The 15,939-nt window shown below is 47.2% G+C and overlaps 1 protein-coding gene across 1 annotated transcript in view; it reads left to right on the top strand.

The window, feature by feature from the left end:
* The window catches only part of MTOR (mechanistic target of rapamycin kinase), a 174,929-nt gene that overhangs the window by 57,850 nt on the left and 101,140 nt on the right, over positions 1-15,939 (top strand). The window contains exons 25-27 of the mRNA XM_038746139.1: positions 6,792-6,934; positions 10,553-10,715; positions 10,830-10,975. Coding sequence (XP_038602067.1) covers positions 6,792-6,934; positions 10,553-10,715; positions 10,830-10,975 — 452 coding nt within the window. The remainder of the gene's footprint in view (positions 1-6,791; positions 6,935-10,552; positions 10,716-10,829; positions 10,976-15,939) is intronic.

The following is a 15,939-nucleotide window of genomic DNA, read 5'->3' as shown; positions in this document are numbered from 1 at the left end:
GCTTTGAGATCGAAACTGCTAGAAACCAACCCCGCCAAGGCACCCCACACTTTAGTCATCCGGCGCACGTCCTCCTGGAGTATCAAATGGTGCCAACCCTCCATTTCTAACAAAGTCTAACGGGACTTTAAAAACAAAGTGTCCTTTCCTCACTCTCTTACCAGAATACGACCGGAGACTCCTCTGTTACAAATAACATTCCTGGTCTGGAGATGAGCATAATGGAAAGATCTAGCCCTGGGTCAGCACTGAAAGAAGGCCAGTGTTCTTTGGCGTGTTTGTTGATCTGTGCTGAATTACCTTTGTGATGACCAAATCCTTTGCTGCGTAAGCCACCATTGTGGCCAGATCTTTACCTTACTGCTTAAGGACGGACAGTTTCAAAGCCTATCCCTAGTGAATCCAGTTGCACCAACCACACTGCTTTGCCGGTTTTAAGCAAATGGCCAAAGTTGTTTATTTCAACACTTTGCCTGGGTCACCAGCGCGTTGGTCGACGGAGGGGTGGTTTCTTGCTTCATTTAAAAAAAAATATTGCCGTATAAGCAGCCCCAGTTCCAGCTTCAGTGTGGTATTAATATGTTCTCATTAGCCTTTCGCAGCTGTACTTCTTGGGTGGCGGTAGAGCCAGTTAATAGTCCGGGCAAGGGTTTTATCCCCAGTGAATTGTCCTCTCGCCTCTGGCCGAGGCCAGAGAGCTCGAAACACGCTGACGCCCAGTTGGCCACAGATTCGTGTGAATCTGTTAGTCATCTGTGTGCACTGAAGTTCTTCACCCCTGTGAAACACCGCTGCTGGGGTCATCTGGCCACTTAAGAGAGGAAGGCGGACTTGGAAAAGAGGCTGATGTCAGAAGGGATGTTCCTCCCGCCGTCGATTTTCCTTGCTGCTAGGAAGGAGGGGCGTAGCCGGGGCTTGGGCTGAAGCCCTTGCACTGTTTGTCCCTCTCTGGAATTCCGAGCCAGGGAATGATCCATCCCACCTGAGGTTGTCAGGATGCCCAGTGTCAGGCTCTGTTGCAACATCCAGTGGTCCAGGCGGATATTCCCGCTGCCTTAGAGGTCTGGAGAGAGCCTGAAAAATAACCCCCAACTTTCAGGAGCAATTCCCCACCGTTCCTCAGAGGTAGCCAGTTCCTTCTCACCAGGAAGATCAGATCAGCTGCTAAAGACCCGGAACCAAATCTGTCATACTCAAGTGCGGTGTGTTGCCGAAGGGCCGACGGTTGTGGGTCCTCTTGGGGCCTTCATTCATTCATTCTTCCCATCGTATTTATTAAGCGCTTACTATAATAAAAATAGTAATTATTGTATTTGCTAAGCACTTACTATGTTTCAAGCACTGTTCTAAGCGCCGGGGTAGATACAAGGTAATCAGGTTGTCCCACGGGGGGCTCACAGTCTTAATCCCCATTTTGCAGATGAGGTATCTGAGGCACGGAGAAGTGAAGTGACTGGCCCAAAGTCACACAGCTGACAAGTGGCAGCGTAGCTCAGTGAAAAGAGCACGGGCTTTGGAGTCAGAGGTCATGGGTTCGAATCCCAACTCCGCTAATTGTCAGCTGTGTGACTTTGGGCAAGTCAGTTAGCTTCTCTGTGCCTCAGTTACCTCATCTGGAAAATGGGGATTAAGACTGTGAGCCCCATGTGGGACAACCTGATCACCTTGTGACCTTCCCAGTGCTTGGAACAGTGCTTTGCACATGGTAAGTGCTTAATAAATGCCATTATTATTCCCAGACTGAGCCCTCCCCATCCCCCCACGCTTACCTCCTTCCTCTCCCCCCAGCACCTGTATATGTGTATATATGTTTGTACACATTTATTACTCTATTTTACTTGTACATATTTATTCTATTTATTTTATTTGGTTTATATGTTTTGTTTTGTTGTCCGTCTCCCCCTTCTAGACTGTGAGCCCGCTGTTGGGTAGTTACCGTCTCTATATGTTGCCAACTTGTACTTCCCAAGCGCTTAGTACAGTGCTCTGCACACAGTAAGCGCTCAATAAATGCTATTGAATGAATGAAAGTGGCAGAGTCGGGATTAGAACCCACAACCTCTGACTCCGAAGCCTGTGCTATTGCCATTAGGTCTTTGCCATCCACTTTGGGTAGTTATTTCTCAGGAATCCCACTGACCTGTCCACCTGGTAGAACAGCACAGGTGGGTCTTCGATCACAAATTCTAGACTGTGAGGCCACTGTTGGGTAGGGACCGTCTCTATATGTTGCCAACTTGTACTTCCCAAGCGCTTAGTACAGTGCTCTGCACACAGTAAGCGCTCAATAAATGCGATTGAATGAATGAAATTTTCACCACTTGATGGCCTTAGCAGGTAGAACCAATTCTAGAACCCAGGTCTCCTGATTCCCAGAGCCGGGATCTTTCCGTTGGACCAGTAGCAGGGATAGGTAGTTGAGAGTCAGGTTAAATTCATTCATTCAATCGTCTTTATTGAGCGCTTACTGTGTGCAGAGCACTGTACTAAGCGCTTGGGAAGTATAGGTTGGCAACATCTAGATACGGTCCCTACCTAACAACGAACGGGCTTGCAGTCTAGGAGGGGGAGACGGACAACAAAACAAAACATATAAACCAAATTCAATCGTCTTTATTGAGCGCTTACTGTGTGCAGAGCACTGTACTAAGCGCTTGGGAAGTACAGGTTGGCAACATATAGAGACGGTCCCTACCTGTCAACGAACAGGCTCGCAGTCTAGAAGGGGGAGACGGACAACAAAACAAAGCATGTGGACAGGTGTCAAGTCACCAGAATAAATAAAAATTAAGCTAAGTACACATCATTAACAAAATAAATAGAATAGTAAATATGTGTAAGTAAAATAGAGAAATAAATCTGTACAAACATATATACAGATGCTGTGGGGAGGGGAAGGAGGTAGGGGAGGGGGGATGGGGAGGAGGAGAGGAAAAAGGGCTGTCTTTGTCCTTAATTCATTGTCATATTTATTGAGCGCTTACTGTTGTGCAGAGCACTGTACTAAGTGCCTGGGAAGTACAAGTTGGCAACATATAGAGACGGTCCCTACCCAACAGAGGCTAATAATAATGTTGGTATTTGTTAAGCGCTTTCTATGTGCAAAGCACTGTTCTAAGCGCTGGGGAGTTTACAAGGTGATCAGGTTGTCCCGTGTGGGGCTCACAGCTTAATCCCCATTTTACAGATGAGGGAACTGAGGCCCAGAGAAGTGAAGTGACTTGCCCAAAGTCATACAGCTGACAGTTGGCAGAGCCAGGATTTGAACCCATGACCTCTGACTCCAAAGCCCGGGCTCTTTCCACTGAACCAGGCTTCTTCTCCGGTCCTTGTTGATCCAGAGAATCTAGAGAAAGAGGAGTCAGCCATAAAATCAATGTAAATACCCAAACAGACAATACAAGTGAACAGTTGAAGGTGTAATTTGATAAGCCACAAAGAGGAGTCAGCCATAAAATCAAGGTAAATACCCAAACTAGTGAACAATTGAAAGTGTAATTTGATAAGGAGAGTAGGTGATGGATTGGGCAGGTGGTGGTAGTAGTAGCAGTAGAAATACCACTAGCCAAGGTATTTGTTGAACACCCCCTGGGTGCAATGCACTGTTCTAAGTAATTGGGAAATACAACAGGAGATTGTGAGCCCACTGTTGGGTAGGGACCGTCTCTATATGTTGCTGACTTGTACTTCCCAAGCGCTTAGTACAGTGTTCTGCACATAGCGCTCAATAAATATGATTGAATGAATGAATGAATGAGTTATGTTCTATGCCCACAAGGAGCTTAGATTCTAACAGGGGAGACAGGCACACAAATATTTACAGAAGAGATAATCAGAATAAATAAATGGATGCCTCAACCAAGCATGCAAATATGCCAAAGTGCTGGGGGAAGGCATAAATAAATAAGTGCTGGAAGTGGCAGATGGGCCTTGTGAGATGTGGGGAAAGCTTGTTGGGGGAGGTGGAATTTTTTTTGAGGAATTCGAAGGTGAGGAGGACTGTGATCTGTCAGATTAGGGCAAGGAGGGAGTTCCGGGCTGGTGGAATAGCGTGAGTGAGGGAATGAAGGCGAGAGAATCTAGAATGAAGTTCAGCAAGGTGGTGGGCTTGGGAAGAATGAAGTGTGAACTGGACATCGAGTGGAGAGGGTTGGTGTATAAAACGGGGAGAGTTGGTCGAGGGCTTGAAGGTGACCGTGAGGAATTTTTGCGAGCTGTGGAGAGAAGTGGGAAGCGTTTGGAGGGTTTTGAGGAGGGGGGAATGAGATGAGTTATGCTTCCAGGAGCTGATTATTGCAGCAGCGTAACGTTTAGAGTGGAAGGTAGAGAAGCTGGAGGCAAGGAGACCAGTGAGACGGTTGGGTAGGGACCGTCTCTATATGTTGCCAACTTGTACTTCCCAAGCACTTAGTACAGTGCTCTGCACACAGTAAGCGCTCCATAAATACGATTGATTGACACAGTAGTCCAGCCATGATAGAAAAGAGCTGGACCAGGGGAGTAGCAGTATAAGGTGGAGATGGGTGGTTGGATGTGGGAAATGTTATTAACAAAGAACTGGCAGGGCTTAACCGTAGTTTGAATGCGAAGGTTGAGAGATAGTGAGAAGTCACTATATGTTGCCAACTTGTACTCCCCAAGCGCTTAGTACAGTGCTCTGCACACAGTAAGCGCTTAGTAAATACGATTGAATGAATGAAAAGTCAGTGATGATGCCGAGGATGTGGGCTTCTGGCATTAGGAATGACAAAGATGGGAAAGTTGGGAAGAAGAGACAGTGTAGGAGGGAAGATGAGAAGTTTAGTTTGGGCATGTTAAGCTTGAGGTGTCAGTGGGGCATCCGGTGGAGGTATCCTGGAGGCAAGAGGAAGTTTGGGTTTGTGGGTTAGACAAGAGTTTGGGGCTAGAGAGGATTTGGAAGTCGTCCACGTAGAGGTGGTAGGTGAAGCGGAGCGAGCGAATGAGCCTGAGAGTGGGTGGGAAGAGAGAGAGAGACAGGGAGAGAGAGTACAGAGCGGAGTCGGGCCGGGGCATCCACAGGTAGGGATTGGGAGGTGGGAGACGAGACTGAAGAATGGTCAGAGCGGTAGGATAAGAATCAGGTGAATACCTGAATCAGGTGAGAAGCAGCATGACTCAGTGGAAAGAGCCCGGGCTTGGGAGTCAGAGGTCATGGGTTCAAATCCCGGCTCTGCCAACTGTCATCATCATCATCATCAATCGTATTTATTGAGCGCTTACTATGTGCAGAGCACTGTACTAAGCGCTTGGGAAGTACAAATTGGCAACATATAGAGACAGTCCCTACCCAACAGTGGGCTCACAGTCTAAAAGGGGGAGACAGAGAACAAAACCAAACATACCAACAAAATAAAATAAATAGAATAGATATGTACAAGTAAAATAAATAAATAAATAGAGTAATAAATATGTACAAACATACATATATACAGGTGCTGTGGGGAAGGGAAGGAGGTAAGATGGGGGGGATGGAGAGGGGGACGAGGGGGAGAGGAAGGAAGGGGCTCAGTGTGGGAAGGCCTCCTGGAGGAGGTGAGCTCTCAGTAGGGCCTTGAAGGGAGGAAGAGAGCTAGCTTGGCGGATGGGCAGAGGGAGGGCATTCCAGACTTGGGGGATGACGTGGGCCGGGGGTCGATGGCGGGACGGGCGAGAACGAGGTACGTTGAACTGTCAGCTGTGTGACTTTGGGCAAGTCACTGCACGTCTCTGGGCCTCAGTTCCCTCATCTGGAAAATGGGGATAAAGACTGGGAGCGCCCCCGTGGGACAACCCGATCACCTTGTAACCTCCCCAGTGCTTTGAACAGTGCTTTGCACATAGTAAATGCTTAATAAATATCATTATTATTATTATTATTATTATTATTATTATTATTATTATTACCGTGTCGGCTAAAACAAAGCCTGATGGTCCTTCAAGAAGGAGGAAGTGTCCCATAATGCCAAAGGTTCCTGAGTGGTTAAAGAGGATTAAAATAGGGCCCATTGGCCTTGCCCATAAGGATGTCATTGGTGATTTTAAGAGATGCACCGTTCTCAGGCTGAAGGGGTCAAAAACCTCACTGAAGCCGGTCCAAAAGTGATTTTGTGGAAAGGAACTGAAGGCAGCAAGTATATATATATAACTGGTTTCAATAATAATAATAATGGCATTTAAGCACTTATTATGTGCAAAGCACAGTTCTAAGCGCTAGAGATTAGAGTGGAATGGGATTAGGGGGATGGAGCGCTATCTTGAGGGGACCGTAAAGTCGAGAGAGGGCTTTTTAAATATAGGGGAGACTTGAGTGTGCTTGAAGGAAGAAGCCATCAGTAATGAGAAGTTGAAGATAGAGGTGAGGAAAGGAAGGAGAGTGAGAGTAAGGGCCTTTAATAGTAGTAACAGTGTTGAACTCACTCACTCCCATGGCTTCAACTATCATCTCCAAACAGATGATTCCCAGTCTGTCTCTTCAGCCCTGACCCCTCTCCTTCTCTACAGTCTTGAATTTCCTCCTCTCTGTAGGACATCTGTACGTGACCGTCCCACAGACACCTGAAACTTGACAAACTAAGCATTGGGGGGGATACAAGGTGATCAGGTTGTCCCACGTGGGGCTCACAGTCTTCATCCCCATTTGATAGCTGAGGTAACTGAGGCCCAGAGAACCGAAATGACCTGCCCAGGGCCACACAGCAGACAAGTGGCGGGGCTGAGATTAGAACTCTTGACCTTCTGACTCCCAGACTCGTGCTGAAAGATGACCTCCGCTGTTGCTTGTTGTGTTACAGGCCTGGGGAGCGGCTAGGAGGGTGTCGAAGGATGACTGGTTGGAGTGGCTGAGGCGGCTGAGCCTGGAACTGCTGAAGGATTCCTCATCGCCTTCGCTGCGCTCCTGCTGGGCCCTGGCTCAGGCTTACAACCCCATGGCCAGGTACGACACAGTTTCGCAGGTCTTTCTTCCCCACCCAAAGATGGGGGTGGAAAATTGGGCAATTGTATGAACAGATCATTGTATGAAAATATCATTGACTTACTACCTCAAAATGCATTAGATTGTTCTAGTGGATTTGGAACCTGCTCAAGTTAAGGTTAAAAGGAGGGATGATAATAATAGCAATAGCAATAATGCATTTTTAAGCACTTACTATGTGTCAAACACTGCAGTTAATCATTGATGTAGATACAAGATACTCAGGTCAGATACAGCTCTGGGAAAACAGTACTGTATATTAGAATTTCACATTGGTGCCACACTGGAGCTGAGAGCTCACCTCCTCCAGGCGGCCTTCCCAGACTGAGCCCCTTCCTTCCTCTCCCCCTCATTCCCCCTCTCCATCCCCCCCATCTTACCTCCTTCCCTTCCCCACAGTACCTGTATATATGTATATATGTTTGTACATATTTATTACTCTATTTACTTATTTATTTATTTTACTTGTACATATCTATTCTATTTATTTTATTTTGTTAGTATGTTTGGTTTTATTCTCTGTCTCCCCCTTTTAGACTGTGAGCCCACTGTTGGGTAGGGACTGTCTCTATATGTTGCCAATTTGTACTTCCCAAGCGCTTAGTACAGTGCTCTGCACATAGTAAGCGCTCAATAAATACGATTGATTGATTGATTGAGATCTTAAGAGCGACAGTAACAGAGTAAGTCATGTTGCTAGCGCTGAGTAATAATAACAATAATAATAATAACGGCATTTATTAAGCGCTTACTACGTGCAAAGCACTGTTCTCAGCACTGGGCAGGTTACAAGGTGATCACATTGTCCCACATGGGCTCACAGTCTGAACCCCCATTTTACGGATAAGGTAACTGAGGCACAGAGAAGCAAAGTGACTTGCCCAAGGTCACACAGCTGACAAGTGGCGGAGTCGGGATGAGAACCCACGACTTCCCTTCAAGGCCCTGCTGAGAGCTCACCTCCTCCAGGAGGCCTTCCCAGACTGAGCCCCTTCCTTCCTCTCCCCCTCGTCCCCCTCTCCATCCCCCCCATCTTACCTCCTTCCCTTCCCCACAGCACCTGTATATATGTATATATGTTTGTACATATTTATTACTCTATTTATTTTACTTGTACATATCTATCCTATTTATTTTATTTTGTTAGTATGTTTGGTCTTGTTCTCTGTCTCCCCCTTTTAGACTGTGAGCCCACTGTTGGGTAGGGACTGTCTCTATATGTTGCCGATTTGTACTTCCCAAGCGCTTAGTACAGTGCTCTGCACATAGTAAGCGCTCAATAAATACGATTGATGATGATGACTTCTCACTCCCAAGCCCGGGCTCTTTCCACTGAGCCACGCTGCAAGTAAGAGCGTGGCCTAGCGGATAGAGCCCGGGCCTGGGAATCAGAAGGACCTGAGTTCTAATCTCGGCTCCGCCACTTGTCTGCTGTGTGACCTTGGGCAAGCCACTTCACTGCTCTGGGACTCCGTTCCGTCGTCTGAAAATGGGGATTAAGACTATGAGCCCCATGTGGGACATGGACTGTGTCCAATCTGATTAGCTTGTATCTCTCCCAGTGCTTAGTACAGCACCTGCCTGTAAGCCCTTAACAAATACCATTTAGAAAAAGGTGGCTCACCCCTGCAAGGCAGAGTAAAAGGGTGGGACTTCCAGCCCCTCAGTTTCAGAAAGGTTGTGATACCCTGAGGTTTCCAAGAGAGACTACAATCAATCGATCAGTAGTATTTATTGAGCATCTCCTTTGTACAAAATATTGAGCTAAACACTTGGGAGACTTCAGTGGGGCATCTCCTTTGTACAAAACATTGAGTTAAACACTTGGGGAGACTTCAGTGGGGCATCTCTCTCCCTTCTAGACTGTGAGCCCCCTGTTGGGTAGGGGCCATCTCTATATGTTGCCAACTTGTACTTCCCAAGCGCTTAGTACAGTGCTCCGCACACAGTAAGCCCTCAATAAATATGATTGATTGATTGATTGATCTCCTTTGTACAAAATCTTGAGCTAAACACTTGGGAGACTTCAGTGGGGTTAGACATTCATTCATTCAATCGTATTTATTGAGCAATTACTGTGTGCAGAGCACTGTACTAAGCGCTTGGGGAGTACAAGTTGGCAACATTTAGAGACAGTCCCTACCCAACAACGGGCTCACAGTCTAGAACATGATCCCTGTCCTCAAGGAGATGCAATCTAAATGTCGCTGCCTGGCCCGGAGTGCCGTAGAACTGGAGCATCTACGTGCAGACTTCACATATTCAGCCAAGGAACCACACTCCTACTTCCTGTGTCTTCAGAACACACACTCATCTGCAGTGGGTCAGTGATGTCTATATAGACTATAACTAATTGACCTTTGAAACTAGAAAATGTACATTAATAATAATAATAATAATAATAATGATGGCATTTATTAAGCGCTTACTATGTGCAAAGCACTGTTCTAAGCACTGGGGAAGTTGTCCCACGGGGTCTCACAGTCTTAACCCCCATTTTACAGATGAGGGAACTGAGGCCCAGAGAAGTGAAGTGACTTGCCCAAAGTCACACAGCTGACAGTTGGCGGAGCCGGGATTTGAACCCCTGACCTCTGACTCCAAACCCCGGGCTCTTTCCACTGAGCCACGCTTATTCCCCATTAACCAATCAATGGTATTTATTGGGCGCTTACCAAATGCTAAGCACTTTATTAAGTGCTTGGGAGAGTATAATGCAAATGAGTTGGTAGACACCTCATATACCTTAGTCCACCTTCACCTATCCTATGGCAAACCTCAGCCCTCCCCGCATCCCTCAGGAGGACATTTCTGTTGGATTCTTTTTTTTTTTTTTTTTTTTTGCAACGACACATACCAGAAATTTTCCGGGTAATATTGAGCCCTCAGGCTCACTGTCATGCACAACTGTTGTGGATGAAGTGCTGCTTAAAGCAGTTTCCAGCTCTCCCTTCAGCAGAAAGAGCGGTAGGATTAAAGCCGCAACAGAAGATCCCGAAGTCATCACTGCCCAAGTCGTGATTGTAAGCCACTGAAACGACCTCAGAGATGGAACCTCCTTCTAGACTGTGAGCCCACTGTTGGGTAGGGACCGTCTCTATATGTTGCCAACTTGTGCTTCCCAAGCGCTTAGTACAGTGCTCTGCATGCAGTAAGCGCTCACTAAATACGATTGAATGAACCTCTTTGTCTTCTGAGCCCTCGTCTGTGGCAAAGAAGCTCGTTCAGTCCCCTTGGGTCCTGGGGATTTGGATCGCGCTTCGTAGCACCTCTGCAAGACTTGAGTTCCGGCTGATAAATTGCTGGTGGCCACCCAGGAGTTGTGATTTTACTTTTGAAAGCCAGAAAGGGTTCCGAGCGGGTCCTGCCCACTGCGGGAGCTGAAGCTGCTCTGCCACCCTCTCCCTGCTTTGGAGCGTGCCAGAAGACTCGGCAAGCAGTCTGATTTTTCCTTAGCCGCGACAGTCTGCTGTTGTTCCAGAAGTTTCCTTCCTTTCATTTGGTCCTTCCCATTCGCACAGAGGAGGGAGATACTCTGACAGGTCGGGTCTCTCAACTTCCTCCCCCGTCTTCCCTCAGGGACCTCTTCAATGCCGCATTTGTGTCCTGTTGGTCTGAGCTGAATGAAGACCAGCAAGATGAGCTGATTCGGAGCATTGAGCTGGCCCTGACCTCCCAGGACATAGCAGAAGTCACGCAAACCCTCCTGAACCTGGCTGAATTCATGGAGCACAGCGATAAGGTAAGACCCTCCTTTCCCACTACACCGACTGGGGCTGAAGGAACTGGGGAGCGGAGCGGTTCCATTCCTCTTCCTGCCCCACCGACCGCTTTCCTGGGATCTCCCCCTCTCCAGGGCCCGCTGCCACTGAGAGACGACAACGGTATCGTCCTGCTTGGGGAGAGAGCGGCCAAGTGCCGAGCGTATGCCAAGGCATTACACTACAAAGAGCTGGAGTTCCAGAAGGGCCCCAGCCCCGCCATCCTAGAATCGCTCATCAGGTAGGCCATAAACCCTCTTGAACTGCTCTCCTCTTGCAAAATCGTCCGTCTCACGCTTCCCGGGAGCCAGGCTGGGTGAGAGAGGAGACTTGGCCGACTTGGAGGCCCCTCCAAGGTCCCTTCTGGCTGAGTTAGACGGGAGTCGGGGTCGCAGCTGGCCCCCTTCGGATCCCCCCCTTGTTGTTGTCTTTTGGCACCTGAGTTCCGGCCTCCTTCCCAGGCTCGGCTAACTAGCCTCCGGCAAAACACATCTGGAAGTGGCGTAGAGCACGAGCCTGGGAGTGAGAACTTGGATTCTGATCCCGGCTGCTGTGTGACCATGGGCAAGTCACTTCTCTGTGCCTCAGTTACCTCATCTAGAAAATAGGGATTAAGTGGGACATGGAGTGTGTGTCCAACCTGATTACTTTGCATCTATCCCAGCGCTTAGAACAGTGCCTGACACATAGTGCTGAACAAATACCCCCCCAAAAACAGTTTCCCAGCCATTTCAGGACCAAAGGGGTAGAGAAACTCCGGGGGTTTCTCTGGCTGATAGGCAGCTGAGTTTCATGTGAGAATCAGGCCCTGTTGTCAAAGGCGAACCAGAAAGCAAAGCACTCACTTTGGGAGGGAGGCACAGAGCACAGCCATTTGGGTTCTTCACAGGGTTGGTTGGATGTTTCCCAAGTGCTTAGCACACAGTAAGCACTCAATAAATACGATTGAGTGAATGAATGTGTCAGCTCTAAGTTGCTCTGATGCCTCTGTCTTGCACCATTAGGGGACTTGGCACATGTGGAAAGACAGGCAGATTCGAGGATTTTGGGATCTTTCCCTCCTGTTTATCTGGGTTCCCTCTTTTAAGGGAACGCTGTAAGAAGCGTTGGTTCCCAAACAGGGGCCCCGATGTCTTTGAGGAGCCGCAAGCAGAATGAAAGGTCCGCGGAGGGGAAATCTGAATTTCCACCAGTCATCTTCATAGGGTATTAACTTTGTGGCGTAATTATCTTGTTTAAATGCTAATGTTGTTGATCATTTCACAGCAGATAGTGTTAGCAAAATCGTTCAGTGAAAAAGCCCATCCTGTGGCTGGAAAAGCCTGCTGGACCCTGAAGTTCCCTCTGTTTGAGAGAACCCTCAGAAGTCATGAGATCCATGGGGTGATCTCAGTTGGGAAGCTAGAGGTTGTTCCTATCAAAAGGAAAGAAGAATATTGGCAATAGAATCACATCTCTACCAGGGGTATTGGATTTTTGTAGAATAGTGAGATGCTTATTTCTTGTCTCTCACCAAAAACAGCCTATTTTGTACTCAGAGTGTTTATATTCAAGTTGCCATGAAGAAAATGGGATAATTTGATCCCGGGCAATAAAATAGTTGCCCGTGTGCTACTTAGAATCTTTTCTTTCCATGGAAGAAGTTGAATCTCTGTAAATGTTGGTGATGGATTTTTCCCCTCAAATGAAGAAGGATTATCAATTCTCATGGGTGCACATATGGCAGGCTACATGCCTGGCATTTCTAAGGGTAGGGGCAGTCAGGGCAGTAAATCAGTCAGTGGTATTTATTGAGTATTTTCTGTGCAGAGCACTGTACTAAGTGCTTGGGAAAGTATAAAATAATATTGTTGGTACAGCATAAACACAAGGAGCAGCCTAGTGGAAAGAGCACAGGCCTCGGGGGGAGTTACGTTCTAGTCCCAGCTTTGCTACTTGTCTGTTGTGTGGTCTTGGGCAAGCCACCTTACTTCATCTGTAAAATGGGAATTAAAACTGTGAGCCCTACATGGGACATGGACTGTCCAACCTGTTTATCTTGTATCTACACTGCACCTTTTAAAAAGCAGTCAAGCAGTTGTATTTGAGTGCTTGCTGGGTGAAAAACACTGTACTAAGCACTTGGGGGAGAACAGTATAACAGACACTTTTCCTACCCATAATGATTTTATAGTCTAGAGGAGGAGACGGGCATTATTATAAATAAATTATGGATATGTACATAAGTGCTGTAGGGCTGAGTTTGGAGGGGGTGAATAAAGGGAGCAAATCAGGGTGATGCAGAAGGGAATGGAAGAAAAGGAAATGAGGGTTTAGGGGAGGCCTCTTGGGGCACATAGTAAGTGCTTAACAAATACTATTAAAAAAGAGGAGCTTGTAGTCTACAAGGGGAGACAGATATTAAAATAAAATACAGATGGCAAAATAGTAGAGTGTAAGGATACGGACACACTGGGGGATTGGAGCAAGTATCAAAATGCTTAAGGGGTGCCCAGCCAAGTGCCATTAGTCAATGCAGAGGGAGAGCAGGGAAGGGGAAATGAGGGCTTAATCAGGGAAGGCCTCTTGGAGGAGATGGGATTTTTAAGAAGGTTTTGAATAATAATAATAATGGTATTTGTTAAGCGCTTACTATGTGCCGAGCACTGTTCTAAGCGCCGGATTAGATACAAGATAATCAGGTTGTCCCACGTTGGGCTCACAGTCTTAATCCCCATTTTACAGATGAGGTAACTGTGAGGCACAGAGAAGTCAAGTTGACTTGCCTAAAGTCACACAGCTGATCATCAGTGGCAGAGCCGGGATTAAAACCCACGACCTCAGACTCTCAAGCCCGTGCTCTTTCCACTAAGCCACGCTGCTTCTCTAAGCAGCTTTGAAGGTGAAGAGAGTGGTGAACCCTCTGATATGAAGTGAGTGGGAATTCCAGGATTGAGGAAGGACGTGGGCAAGGGGCCGATGGGGAGATAGAGGAGATCGGCCGCCTGTCACCGTACAACGAGAGGCAAGGGGGTGACTGGTCATCATCATCATCAATCGTATTTATTGAGCGCTTACTGTGTGCAGAGCACTGTACTAAGCGCTTGGGAAGTACAAGTTGGCAACATATAGAGACAGTCCCTACCCAACAGTGGGCTCACGGTCTAAAAGGGGGAGACGGAGAACAAAACCAAACACACTAACAAAATAAAATAAATAGAGTAGATATGTGAAAGGCATCCAGCTGCTCACTGGAACGTGCGCATTTATCCCTGCGATAGAGTTGTAGAACTGTAAGTGGGCTGCAAAGCCATCTAATTGATCCTTCTGCTTCTCGGAACAAGGAGAATGGCAAACAGTTTTCTTCACATTTTGTCAAAACTCCCTGAAGATTGCTCCCGTCCTTTCACATTCCTGCGTGCAGCTGAAGCCAGGGTCGTAAGCCCTTCTGACCTCGGTGAAGTTCACGTCCAAAGTCAGTCTGCAGTTTGATCTGCCTTATAAGCTCTTTGCCTGCAGGGAGTCTTCCAAAATCATTTTGTAAAAATCTGCTGCTCCTTATTGCTGATTTCATTTTATTTTTAATAAGCTGTCCTGGTTGTTGATCCATCAGTCTTTTAGTGGTGTCTCTTAGTTATATGTCCAGGATGAGCTGAATCCCAAACCCAGGCCTCCGATTAGATGCTTTAAAGACAGAAACATGAATCAGAAAAGCTTAATTGACTAGTGTTGAGTGCATTACAGGTGAAAGAGAGGAAAAGTAGAAGTTTTTGCCAGGTGGAAAAAGTTAGAGCCTGGACATAGTGAAGACCTTGTGGCTGAAGGTGTGATGAGATGCAGGAATGGTGCTAAAGAGATTGGAGAATTTCCGACCCTGGGGATGTTCGAGAATTGGCTAGGCTCTTGTGTCTTAAGTGATCTAAATTCAACCCTACCCGAGCTTCTTTCAGCCCTCCAATTCTGTGAAGTGGGTAAAAAACGGCAATCATGCTTCTAATCATCTTCTCTTGAGGGAGGACTAAAGTGCATTTCCATTTTTCAAAAGCACAAGGTTTCTGTTTTCCCAGTTATTTTGAGTCTGATTTATTTCTTTTCTCCGGGTTTTCACTCCTCTTCCCACCCCGTTCTCTGGGGCAAAGGTCTTCCAGCCGATTCAATAGCAGGCGAGGGTGGCGGGACTCACTGTCCAGGGGTCGGACCAGAGGCAGAGTGGAGACGATGGCAAGCAGGCCAGGCCTTGGGAGAGTTGTCCCTGCTCCTGAAAAATGGTGGGGGCTTCAGGCCTGGCAGAAAGACTTGGAGTTCTGGTGCACCCCCTTCTCCTCCAAGATGAGAGGGGGCTTTTTAATGGGCGACTCTTTGGATTCAGGCCCGGTGACTGTTGTTTGAACTCAGTCCCACCTGTGCGCCCTAAACGGGCTAGCGTGAAGGCTCTTTGAGACAAGCTGGCTCACTTAAAAAAAAGGCCTTACCTAAAGCCACGCTTTTGTACCGGAGACAAAGGTGAAAACTTCTGAGAATCCATTCCATTTCTGGTCTGACTGATACCCTAAAGAGGCTGGAGTGGATCCCGATCTATCAGTCCTCTTGCTGTGAAAGGTGGACCCTACCTACGGAGGGGCACTCTGACCCTTCCATCCAGCCTTGGAGAGAATTTTGGCTTCCGGAGACTGTGCGGAGACATTGAGCATAAAAAAAGAGCTTGAAGCAACAGCTCTGCAAGGGTTTTAGTGCCTAGTTCAAATTTTAAACTCTTCCAGAGGTCACCGTCCTAGCAGTTAAATCATCATCTACCAGGTTCCTCTTCATTTGTTTGCACAGTTGCGCTTGTGTTCTAGCAAATGAGTTGGAGACCTGGACTGTGTGTGGTCCTCTAGACTGTGAACTTGTTGTGGGTAGGGAATGTGTCTGTAATATTGTTATATTACAATTATATATATATATATATTCTATGTTATAGAGAGAGAGAAGCAGAGTGGTGTCGTGAATAGAGCATGGGCCTGAGAGTTAGAAGTTCATAGGTTCTAATCCCAGGTCTGCCACTTGTCTACTCAGTGGCCTTGGGCAAGTCACTTCACTTCTCTGGGCCTCAGTTCCCTCATCTGTAAAATGGGGATTTGGACTGTGAGCCCCGTGTGAGACAGGTACTGTGTCCAACCCAACTTGCTTGTATCCATCCCAGCACTTAGAACAGTGCCTGTCACATAGTAAGTGCTTAACAAATAC

This window comes from Tachyglossus aculeatus, chromosome 5, assembly GCF_015852505.1.
Source record: "Tachyglossus aculeatus isolate mTacAcu1 chromosome 5, mTacAcu1.pri, whole genome shotgun sequence".
Taxonomy (NCBI): domain Eukaryota; kingdom Metazoa; phylum Chordata; class Mammalia; order Monotremata; family Tachyglossidae; genus Tachyglossus; species Tachyglossus aculeatus.
This window is presented reverse-complemented; position numbering and strand designations above follow the sequence as displayed.